The sequence below is a fragment of the Mustela putorius genome, unplaced genomic scaffold (assembly GCF_011764305.1).
Source record: "Mustela putorius furo isolate JIRA1106 unplaced genomic scaffold, ASM1176430v1.1 tig00003854_pilon_pilon_pilon, whole genome shotgun sequence".
In the NCBI taxonomy this organism is placed as follows: domain Eukaryota; kingdom Metazoa; phylum Chordata; class Mammalia; order Carnivora; family Mustelidae; genus Mustela; species Mustela putorius.
In genome coordinates, this window is record NW_025422006.1 from 4,417,042 (window position 1) to 4,428,910 (window position 11,869).

The window sequence follows — 11,869 nt, forward strand, 5'->3', positions numbered from 1 at the left end:
TCCTAGATTTGGGAAATTTTGAGCTGTTATTTCTTCAAGTAAGTCTTCTGCCCCACTTTCTCTTCTTTTTCAGGGATCCCTATTATGTGAATATTAATACACTTGGTGTTATCACTGAGTTCCCTTAAATCTGTTTTCATTTTTTATTTTTTCTCCTGCTTCAGCTTGATTGCTTTCCATTATTCTGTCCTCCAGGTCACTGATCTGTTCTGCTTCCTGTAGTCTACTACTGATTCCATCTATTGTATTGTTAATTTTAGTTATATTCTTCATATCTGATTGGTTCCTTTTTGTTTTCTGTCTTTTTGTTGAGGTCTTACTGAGGTCCTCTGCTCTTTCCTCAAGTCCAGTGAGTATCTTTATGACCATTACTATTATCAGGCGTATTTCTTCTTTTTCTTTTTCTTTTTCTTTTTTTTTTAAGATTTTTATTTATTTATTTGACAGACAGAGATCACAAGTAGGCAGAGAGGCAGGCAGAGAGAGAGGAGGAAGCAGGCTCCCTGCTGAGCAGAGAGCCCGATGCGGGGCTCTATCCTAGGACCCCTAGGACCCTCGAGATCATGACCTGAGCCGAAGGCAGAGGCTTTAACCCACTGAGCCACCCAGGTGCCCAATCAGGCGTACTTCTTATCTTTGTTTCATTTACGTCTCTTTTGGTCTTATTCTATCATTTGAGACATATTCCTCTGTTCTCCTCATTTTGTCTAACTCTCTGTCTGTTTTTGTGTGTTAAGACAGTCAGCTGTGTCTCCTGCTCTTGGAGGTAGTGTTCTTATGAAAAAGAAGTCCTGGAGCGCCCCGCAGTGCTATGTCCCTTGTTCACCAGAAGCTGGCACTCAGGGGTATCTAGTGTGTATGTTGTGTGCACCTTATTGTGGCTGAGCCACTTTTTCCTTCATTGTCGTTATGTACAATGGCTCTCTTTCCCTGTTGTGGGCAGTGTTTGGTCCCTTTGTTGTTAGTGGGCCAGTGGGGGCCCACCTTGGACTTGATGTGAGTCAGACCAGGCATTTGCCAGAGATGTAGTAGCACCGAACTGCCCTGTTGTCCCCTGAGCAGCTTTCATTGGTGGGTGGGGCCTGTAGTTAGACCAGAATCTGTCCGCAGCCCCTGCTGGAGCTGGACCGGACTGGTGTGTGTGGTTAACTTCCCCTCTTGCCAGGGCAGGAGTTACTTTGGAGTGGGCTGGCCCCTCTCAGCTTGTAGAGTTGCTTTGGTTGGTCTCTGCCCAAGGGGGTATTGGAGGAGAGAGGTCTACAGGACAAGGCAGTGTAGAGCTGAGGTATGAGCAAGGTTTGCCCTGGTCTGCTGTGGGAGGAGGCCGGCTGGGGAGGGGTTGTGCTGGCAGAAGTGCTCAGGACCAGGGCATGCTATTACCAAATCGGGTGGAGAGTGTTGTCCAGGCACTGGTTCCTGCAGGTGTCCATGTATCTTGGCTAGAGGACAAGGAAGGGAAATGTCTACTCTTCTTGGTTCCCGTGGAAGTCTCCCAAGGATCCCTGACCTTCCATCACAGGCTGTGAGATTAGTAAACAGATTTCCTTCCTGTTGTGCCCCAGATGCTTTTTAAACTGCTGGCTTCTATGCCGTGTCTCCACGGGGCTATTTGTTGTGCAGTGTCCTTAAGGTGGGAACTCCCCTGCCACCCCACAACAAAGGCAGGGACTCCCATTTTCTCTCACCCTCCCAGTTCTCTCAAGCCAAGCACGCTAATTTTTTAAAATTCCAGGCATTAAACCCCACTGATTGTAAGAACTCATGAAATTATGCCCCACTGAATTAATTGACTTCTTTCTTTCTTTTTTTTTTTTTTTTTTTTTTTTTTTTTTGGCCCTGCTGAACTTCAAAGCCAGATATTACAGGGGTTTGTCTTCCCCACGCAGATACCCTGTGCGTGGGGTACCCGACGTGAGGGTCTGATTCCCTCCCTTCTCCACGCCCACTGTATCCCTCCCTCCTACAGTCAGTCATGGAGGTCCTTTTAGCTTTCCCACATGCCTCTACGATATGGCCTCTTGCCTACATTTAGCTATGGAGAGTCTGCTCTGCCAATCCCATGGTCATTCTTGGGGTTATTTACACTGATGTGGGTGTTACCTAGTAGTGTTCATGGGAGGAGGCATCCTCCCTGGAAGTCAGTTTCTTTCTTTCTTTCCTTCTTTCTTTTTTTTTAAAGATTTTATTTATTTATTTGACAGACAAAGATCACAGGTAGGCAGAGAGGCAAGCAGAGAGAGGAGGAAGCAGGCTCCCCGCTGAGCAGAGAGCCCGACTCGGGGCTCCATCCCAGGACCCTGGGATCACGACCTGAGCTGAAGGCAGAGGCTTTAACCCACTGAGCCACCCAGGTGCCCTGGAAGTTGGTTTCTTTATTTTTAAAGCTACTGGCATCACATAATGAAGTCTTCTAGAGAGTAGTGTCCATAAAGTGGTCTACTTCTGTCTTATAATTTGTTGTTGCTGTTGTTTGGGTTTTGGATTGGTTTGGGCTGTTTGTTATTAGTAAGTGCTTGTTCTGTGCCGGGCACAGTTCAGATGCCGGGGCATGGAGATGGCAGACGGGTCTCCCACCCTTAAATGGCTTATTACCTGCGTGCACAACAGAGACAGACAATTACAGTAAGTTTGACAAAGACTGTTTTAAGCCCTTAAGAGGTTTTTGTGCTAATAAGATCGCCGTATTCCCTTTGCTTTTCATCTTACCTTAACGCCTCATTCACCATGTTCCCACAGTAAGAAAGATACAGCGATCCGCCGACGTGAGCTCTTAGAGGCCATCTCTCCTGCTTTGTTAAGCTACCTGCAAGGACACGCCCAAGAATTGGTGTTGGATAAGTCTGCATGTGTGTTGGTGGCCAACATTCTGGGAGCCGCCGTTGGAGACCTTCAGCCTGCCATGAATTCTATTGCCAGCGTGGCAGCGGCCGAGCTCCATCCCGGTGGCAAGGATGGAGAGGTAACGTGCTACTGGCAGACAGGTGGAAAGCAGCAGTGTTGCATAACCGCAGTCACTGAGAATATTGCCGTAGAGAGAATTCGAATGCTAATTGTCTCAACTCTGCACATGCTGGACAGCACATCTGATCGTTGCGATTTTGAAATACCGGTGCTGTTATAACCCTGTCTTTCTTAAAGTCTTGTACTGTGGCTCTCTGTTGTCCACGATTGGCCCAAAACCGCCTTTCTAGCATATGCTGTGTTCTTAATTCTATTTTGAATTTGCTTTGGATTTTTGCACCTCTCTGCATTTGCACGTTTCTTCCGTGGGCCTAGATGCTCCCTGTGTCTCCATTTTGCTGTGCTGTCGCTGTAGAAGGCCCTGCTCATCCTCCTGCAAGGTCCCCAGCATCCTTCTCATGGACATTGTTCCCAATTTCCTCTCTTTCTGATACCTCCCGCCTGTCTTACTTGGCCCCTGAGTCATTCTGCCTCGTATCTGAAGTTCATTGATTCATGGACCTGATTTGTGTGAGGCAGGGTCAGCACCGTTCCCCCACCCCTCAAAGAAGATCATAGGCGCGGGGGGAAGACATACGCAGCAGCCCGAAGGGAGAAAGGGGCTTGGCTCGGCTGAGAACAGAAGGCTCAGGGACTCGGGGTAGGAGATGGGTTTGCCGAGGGAAGAGAGGAGGGCAGGAGGCCGACGCTGCAGGCTTTGTGCTGCACTGGATCGCAAGCTGGTGTGTGTGTGGAGTCTGCTGGGTCCTGATGTGGCTCCTGGGCCTTAGAGAAGCCCTGGACCTGTCCGCCCGGGGCCGCGCAGATGAGCAGGCGGGAAGATGGACGCATAATGAGTTCCCCCCTTTGCTCCCCTGCTCTATAAGGAGAGATCCTAGGTATGTGGGACCAGCAGTGCCAGCTTTCTGTGCTTTTCTGCTGTCACTTTTTGTCCCAAAGGTTTCTTTGTACCTCAGCACTGCATACTGCCACCTGGACGGTGCTCAGCATGATCTGAGGCGCACACTGTGCTGGGGCTGTTCAGCTGGGAGCACCTGACGCGGAGCCTCAGAGCTTTTTAGCGGCTCCTTTGAATATCCGTCTGTCGGTGTGGGGATTAGACTAGATTGCTGGTCCCCCGGCTGCTCATGGTCCGTTCTCAGTGACTTGACCTCCGCAGCACAGTGGAACTTTCCGTGTAGCCACGTCCTCACCTGTGCATGGTAGAGAACACATGGTAGGCCGCAGCGTGGCTGAAAACAGCTTTTTTATGTTTTCCTTCCAGCTGCACGTTGCAGAGCATCCCGCAGGACACCTTGTTCTGAAGTGGTTAATAGAACAAGATGAGAAGATGAAGAAAAGTGGAAGAGAAGGTAGGCTATAAAACATGGATTTTCCTGAATCGTCTGTGGAATTTCCTAACCTCCGGCAGCCCTGAACTCGATGCCCGCCGTTTATGTTCACAGGAAATTTGTTGAGTGTTTAGAAATGGTGTCTGTGGACAAGAAATGATTCAGTGCTTGCAGATAATGCGTTAGAAATACTGGAAATTGATGTCCTGGGGTCCTTGAATTTCCTTGCTCTTTCCTGTCCGCCCTCACTGCCTCTCCTCGCGGGCTACCTCAGTCTTCTGACCAGGTGCTGCCGGGGCCCTAAAAATGCCATTATGTTCCTTGGTGAGGTGGGGGTTGGGGTTGGTGAGACTTGGGAGGGGGACATTTGTGAGTGTCACTGGGGTACAGTTGTAAAGCAGGATATCTGTCTGGAGTTTGGAGAAAGGGAAAAGCAAAGGAAGGTAGTCCTCATCAGAATTTTGAACTGAACGCCTGTTTGGGCACTGAACTACATGCGACCACAGAGCAGGCCAGCCTTCGCCGCTTTTCACAACACTCCCAGCTGCTCTGTAGAAACTCCGCTTTCAAGAGAAGGACCGCATCTTTTAATCGAATTGAAAAGTCGCATACCATTCCTTTCTCAGCCCCGTCTTTGACCAGACCTTCTGTTACTAAATTCGAGCTCCATCCAGCGTTTTAGCCACTAAGGAGATCTCCCCACACCGAGTTTGAACAGTTTGGGTTTTCTGTCATTGTGTCTGAAAAAAATGTGACAGATCATGAATTTATGTCTTGAGGCAAGTTGCAGTTCTGAAGGCCGGAGAGGCAGTCGATACACAGTCGCACTGTCCCTTCTCACTCTGCCTTGAGGAATAGAGACTCAGGGGTGTGAAGGAGAAAGCTTCTTGTAATAAATTTTGAACAAAAAATAACATACGGAGTCATTTTTTGTTATTAAGAAGTTGGTGCACAGTTGAGCGGAGTTCCTGTCCAAAACGTTGTCTGGCTTGCTTTTAAAATCCAAAGAATTTCCTAGTGATACTTTTCCTTAATTCATTTACACCGACAGTTATGAAGCAGGCCTGCATGGGCCTTGTGTGTGTATCAGGTGCACTCTGAACCAGTGTGGCTGTCTCCGTTATCTGTTGCTGTGTGACAGGATGCCTCAAAGCTTGGTGGCTCTCGAACAACATCCCGTCAGGACTCGGTGGAGCTTGGTTTTGCTCCAAGCAGTCCTCTTGGGCTGCTCTGTTTGGGGTAGGAATGTCTGTTTGGATGGTGGCTGGCAGGGGCTCAGTCCAGCAGACTCAGTCCCCAACCCTGGTTGGGTTTTAAGAGAAGAAAGCAGTGCGCAGTGCTTTTTTGATTTAGCCTCAGAAGTTATCACACATAACTCTTTCCACACTCTCTTGGCTCAGTCCGTCACAGAGGCCCGCTGGAATTCGGGAGACGTTGATTCCCCCACGGCTGGGGGTGCGGGTGTGCAGCATTCTAGCAGTGCTGTTGCGCTCACGTTTCAAAAACATTGTCTGTCTCGTGAGTTGATTACAGTCCTTCCTTAACGTGTGCCCTGAAGAGCTACGTAGCCGTAGGCCTCTTGGCTTTTAAAGATACCCTCTTGGGTATCTTTGGGGGAATTATGCATTCTGCATACCCAAGATACTTGCCTTCGAGATAGGCTGCCCATACTTCCATCTGCACCAAGTCCTAGCTTTCAGAGTTTTTCCGTTGTCCAAGAATTGGTTACGCTTAGATGGCACAGTGAGTTAAAGATGATATACCGAGAACTTAGAAATCTGGTAACAACACACGAAATAATAATAAAAGATGAATAATCTTCTTGATGGGTGAATGTCTAGCTTTGTGGAGAGGAACTACCTGGTGTCGGCTGGAACAGTCTCCTGACCACTAGTGTTCCTCGTGGGACCTTCCCAGTGAGCATTTTTCACGGGGGAGAACTTGATTCCATCCAAGCGTGAGGTACTGCTGTCAAACATTGACTTCCTGAATACCTTTCAGGTCAGGGTTAAATCATTGAAGAGTACAAAGAGATGCAAACACGAGCAAGTGAGCTTTTTATAGGAATTCAAGTTTTGTCTTGAGTAACTACAGTAAACATAGCATGAGACTTGGACCAGAGTTGAAAGAAATGGCTGTATTAAAAAGACATTAAATAAATCAGAGCTGGAACTTACAGTGTTAAGGAAAGTTGAGTGAGAACTCTTTTTATTCACTTCTTTATTAAAACATGCTTTTGCAGATTTAAGGGCGGTAGGGACAGAGATGGGGAGTTTAAAGCTTGTATGCGGTCACTGAGTTTCAGTCTATTTTTCAGGTGGTTTTGCAAAAACACTTGTCGAGCGTGTTGGTGTGAAGAACCTGAAGGCCTGGGCTAGTGTAAACCGTGGGGCGATTGTCCTGTCTAGGTACGTATGATCTCTGCCTTTCTGTGTAGGGCCTCCCTCCTGAACGCCGTTTCCACAGAAGATGCTTCCTTCACCTTCCTCCTCGGTTCCGAGCTTTGTTCCAATTGTTCAGGATTCCTCACGGTCACTCGGGGTCTAGACGAGTGTACCAAATAGTGGAAATCAAGTCTGCCTCTTCCCGTCAGTCCTTACTTACCTGCCCTGTTCCGGCTTCAAGGATTGTGAAGTTGTCACCAGGTCTCGTTCCGGGGTTTCACCCCATTTAGGGTTTCAACCAACTGTGATTGTATTCTCTCTCTCTCCTCTCTCTCTCTCACTCTCAGGAAAGCTCTTTACATTTGATTAGTTTGTCGAGATCCCTTTCACTCCCTCCTTTTCCCCCCAGATTAGGGAGCCCTCCAACACCCAGTTATGCTCAATTGTGTAAGTCGGAGGACTTGCCAAGCCCATGTGTTCTGGAAGTTTATTCTTGCTGTTAATAATTACTTATCTCAAAAATAGACATCCATAGCAACACGCTCACCTATTGCATTTAGTATTTGTTCGGCTTAAAATCAACATTATGATATAATAAGCCATTAGTTTATCTAATACCATCCCTCCTCGCCCGGTCCTCTTCCCCGTAAGCCTGTTGTGACCCACTCCCGCCATCCCGAGAGATGCAAAAGAGACCGCGTCGCTTTTTGTTTTGTTTTTTTCTCTTTAAAATTTTGTCTTCTTATTGTTTTACCACCTTTTCATCTCCTTTATCCCTATCCACACCTCCCCTGGCCCCTCTACACTCCCACAAGCACACATACTTCCTGCGTCTGGCAACCACAGATCTCTTCTCTGTATTTATGAGCTTGTTTGGTTTTGGTTTTTTGGGTTTTTTTCTTTCTTTTCTTTTTTTTTTTCCATTAGATTCCACATAGAAGAGGGGCACCAGGGTGCCTTATTCGGTTAAGCACCTGCCTTCAGCTCAGATCGTGATCCTGGGGTGCTGGGATCAAGCCCCATGTTAGGTTCCCTGCTCAGTGGGGAGTCTGCTTCTCCCTCTCCCACTGCCTCTCTCCCTGCTCGTGTTCCCTGTCTCTCTCAAATAAATAAATAATATTTTTAAAAAGATTGCACATCTAAGAGAGATTATACAGTATTTATGTCATTTGATGGTCTCACTACAGTTAAGGTTTTGACCAAATTGTAATTGCGTTCTTTTTAATGAATTAGTCTTGTCCCTCTGAAAACTGTGACAGAGCTGCTTTTTAAACCACAACTCCCTTTACATGCAATTTTCTTTCCTGATTTTCAAGTATTCTTAAAAGGATTCTGGAGGCATTTGCTAGTGAAGTCTGCAAGCTGATTGTTTGTTTCTAATTAAAATGGTAGAAAACTGATGATTGGTAAATCGAGGCATGCTTTCCACCTATTTATTATTCTCTAGACAGAGTCGCGTCGAGTTTATAATTCACAGGTCATTGAGACTTCAGCTTCCTTGCGTTCCGTTGCTGGATGCAAAACCCTTCCATTAACCACATCCATTTAAAATAGATTTGTTTGTTGTGAAGCAGTCACTGTCGATTCTTTTTCTCCTTCCCATGTTAGTGAGGTTTGGAGAAAGAGATACCGATCTTAAGTTTGAATTTCCCATAGTGTGGCACGTGCAGCACACCGTGCAGTTTCATCTATGCTGTTTATAAGTGTTGGGCCTTTATTCTTTATATAATTTGACTTGGAACACGTGGGCTCACAGACACAATCCCTTGGGGCATTCATTTCTTTGGGTAGATCAGGATCTCCAAATACGTAGGTGGTGCAGATCATTTTTGTTCATTTCTCATTGAAATTAGCTGATTTTCTAGTGGACGTCAAAGAGCCAGAATCCTTTAGCTGAAGCGTGGACTTATTTAATGGGAGGTTTTTTACCAGGCATTTAAGAGTGTTAACACGTACTACTGACATATCCTTTCATTAACACTCAATTAACTAAAAATTTCAGCCATGCCACGCAATTAATTTGTAGAGCTCGCTCATCGATCATAGCTCTGTTTGGGTGGATTGCAGACCTCGGGAGGCTGCTGCAGGCTTATTGCAGAACACTGCTTAGAGGTGGACCACTAGTCCATACCGTGTTTGAGGTTCTGAAGGGAAGTTGAATTACCAATGACCTAATGCTTGATTAATACAATAATCAGTGTTACGTGGTTTTAGAATACTGTTACGCGCTCGACTCGTTTGGTGAAATTCTCTGCTTCTTTATATTTTTCTTCAAACTCATACGGTGTTTTTCCCCTAGAAATCTTTTTTACAATAAGTGAAAAGGCATCCTGGGTAAAAAAACAAAAAACAAACAAACAAAAAAAACACTTTAGCTTTGTATACAGCCTGAAAATGCTTCAGGGAAGCAGAATTCTCTAGCATTTAGATCATCGTGGGCTCTAGGCTTCCTGCCTGGGTTCCAAGCCCAGCTCACTGTGTAGTCTTAGGTAAATTATTCAGCTTCTCTGAAACTTCATTTTCTTCGTTGTAAAACTGGATTCGGGATCATCACAGGTCGTTTTTGGGCTGCGTGAGACGGTGGAGGTCCCACGCTTAGCATTATGCGTGTGCTCAGCAAATACTGACTTCGTGCTTCATGTCAGCATAGAAAATAAAAACTACCTAGTAAGTCATCAGCCTGTTAAAAGGGACTTTTACCAACTTTCTCGGCTTCCCAGGTGGGTCTCCTGGTCTCCCGCACCCAGAAGGATGCTGCCCAGTGGTGCTGGCTCCCCGTCCTCTCTATGCACGTGATGGAAGTTCTTAGCACCAGGGACTCTGGGAAGCGGCATGCGATTTGGTTTTAGGATGTGTTTCAGATCAGCATTAAAATGCCGTGAAGAAGGAGGAAACGGGAGACAGCCCTCCATTCTGCAGTCAGGCCCCTGTTCACAGAGAAAGGGGCCTTCCTGTCACCAGCCTCCAGTACTTCATTCACTTTCGGGGACAGAGCCTTCTAGCAAGGTTTCAGAAAGCAGAGCGTACTTGTTTGTTTATTTTAATGGCTCCTGTCGAGTAAGCATTGAGTGCTTCCTAAGTGTCAGGCTCTGTCTAGGTGCTTTAGGCATGAGATCATTTGAGCCTCAGAAACCCTCTCTGATGGCAGGTGGCTTGTGGTGTTGGTCCCATTTATAGGTCAGGAGACAGTCCTAGAGAATTTAAACAGCATGCCCCTGCCTGTACAGTTACGGAGCGGCCGAGGTCGCTTTCAAGTCTAAGCCGTTAGGCTGCTTCCCCCTTCCCATGTTCTAGCTGCAGAGTTGAGGAGGCTGGCTTACCCCCCGCCTTTCCTATGTGCGCCCCTCCGCTCCTGCTCATTCGGTCCCTCGGCGCTTCTCAGCCATCTGCTCTGCACGTGTGCTGCCGGGAGATCACGAAGTAACAGCCGGGGTTTCTGTTCTTGAGCTCCCCTGGGTGGGGGAGGACAGATAGAGCACATGCAGGAGCGATTTCTGAGGCAGGGTGTTTTCCTGAGATGATCAGTCACAGCGGAGTTCGGACCAGTTCTGTCCGGGGCGGAGGTGCTCCCACATCGGAGCGACTGGCCCAGCAAGATGAGAGAACATGTTCTGTTGATGTGGTTTCCCAACATAGGCTACCGGCCCCCATCGTTCAGCTGCTGGATTCAAAAGATGGACTTCTCATTAGAGGACTGGTCTCACAAATCAGTGAGCTGTTTATACCTCGCATGGCGATGGTGATTGCAGATGATTAGGGTCTTTATGAAACATGATTGTTTTTTGTTTGTTAATCTTTGTCTTCTGTCTTCAGCCTTCTCCAGAGTTCCGATCAAGAAGCTGTGCAGAAAGTCAAGGCTGGACTGAAGGGCCTCATTCCCACATTGGAGAAAAACAAGAACACCAGCAAAGGAGTAGAAATGCTACTGGAAAAACTGGCCGCATAGTGGACACGGATAAGAACAAGAGACAGTCGTTTCTCCTGTCCTCTTTTTCCTCTTTTCCCAGTGTGGACAAGAAGTGCGCGGGTCTACCTTCCTGGGAATCTGGGTGCTCTGTATATTTGTTTTTGTTTTTGTTTTTGTTTTTGTTTTTATAAGAGTCTATTTATAAAACAATTTCCAAAAATTGCCTTTTTTTTTTCCTTAATCCCAGCCATGTCCTCTATCGTACTGAGTAGTGAGGAAATCAGAGGTGAGGCGGTAACGTAAGAGGTTTAACCGTCTTAGACGGTGGGACCAGCCCAGTATGTGCCACGGAGGAGCAGGCGTTGATTAAAGAGAAGACGTCTTCAGAAGCAGTAGTCTGAGAAGGCTTCATGGAGGAGGTGGGGCTTGGGGGCCTTGAAGGAAGGCGGGGCGTAGCCAGAAGGAGCCCAGGGTAGTCTGTGGTGGGAGCAGAGGGGAACTTCTGGTAACCTTGGGGCCTTGATGGCTCCAGGGAGAAAAGGTCCTCTGCAGCCAGAGCGGCCCCCTCCCCCAGTGCTTTAGGGATGGGGCTCCGGGTTTGTGTTTGCAGGAAGGGTCTGGAGTAAGGTAAGGCTCCTGGGGGAAGTGTGTTGCAGAAACGAGGGCATCACCAAGGTAGCCGAGGGAAGGTCCAGGTTCCTGGGAGGACCTCCCTGTCTCTGGAGACTTCCAGGGGGATCACTCCTTGTGATAAGATGTGCGCCCTTGAGACCGTCCCTGAAATAGTTGAAGCCATTACAGGGTCCGCGCTCGCAGATAGGAGGTGTGCATTTGTTAACAGTGCTGCTGAGGTTTAAGTGTGAGGGGGATGTTGGCGTTTTCAGGTGCTTGGTGTTAGCAGCCCCGTGTCGAAGGGTAGGTAGACCCCTCGCGGCCCCTGTAGCCGCGCTGGCTTGGACACTGAGCCTGGGAGCTTTTCTCTAAGGAGCCTGCAGGACAGGATGCCCCCTCCGGGCTGCCACTGCGATCCACCTGCTGGAGGACTGCCGGGCCTTACCTGACCGGACCACGGGGGCCCGAGACGGTCCCCCACATACCAGACGCCGGCATCCCCCCCTCCCGCTGTCCTGCTGGGAACGTGGGACCCACCCAGGGAACCTAAGAGCCCATACTTGTAACTGGCCTTTCGCTGGGATCCTCCCGCCGGGTCTCAGGCTGGAGGGGGGATGGGGTGAGGAGGTCAGTGGGGGAAAGGCCACATCAGAGCTGGCTTTCATTTGACGCAT

General features: G+C 48.0%; 1 protein-coding gene across 2 annotated transcripts in view; it reads left to right on the top strand.

The window, feature by feature from the left end:
* PUM3 (pumilio RNA binding family member 3) overlaps positions 1–10,803 on the top strand; it is a 49,857-nt gene extending 39,054 nt beyond the window's left edge. For both annotated transcript variants that reach the window (XM_004766202.3, XM_045065036.1), the window contains 4 exons: positions 2,737–2,959; positions 4,226–4,313; positions 6,610–6,700; positions 10,490–10,803. In XM_004766202.3, coding sequence (XP_004766259.1) covers positions 2,737–2,959; positions 4,226–4,313; positions 6,610–6,700; positions 10,490–10,622 — 535 coding nt within the window. In that variant the 3' untranslated portion in view covers positions 10,623–10,803. The remainder of the gene's footprint in view (positions 1–2,736; positions 2,960–4,225; positions 4,314–6,609; positions 6,701–10,489) is intronic.
* Positions 10,804–11,869: the final 1,066 nt, after the last annotated feature.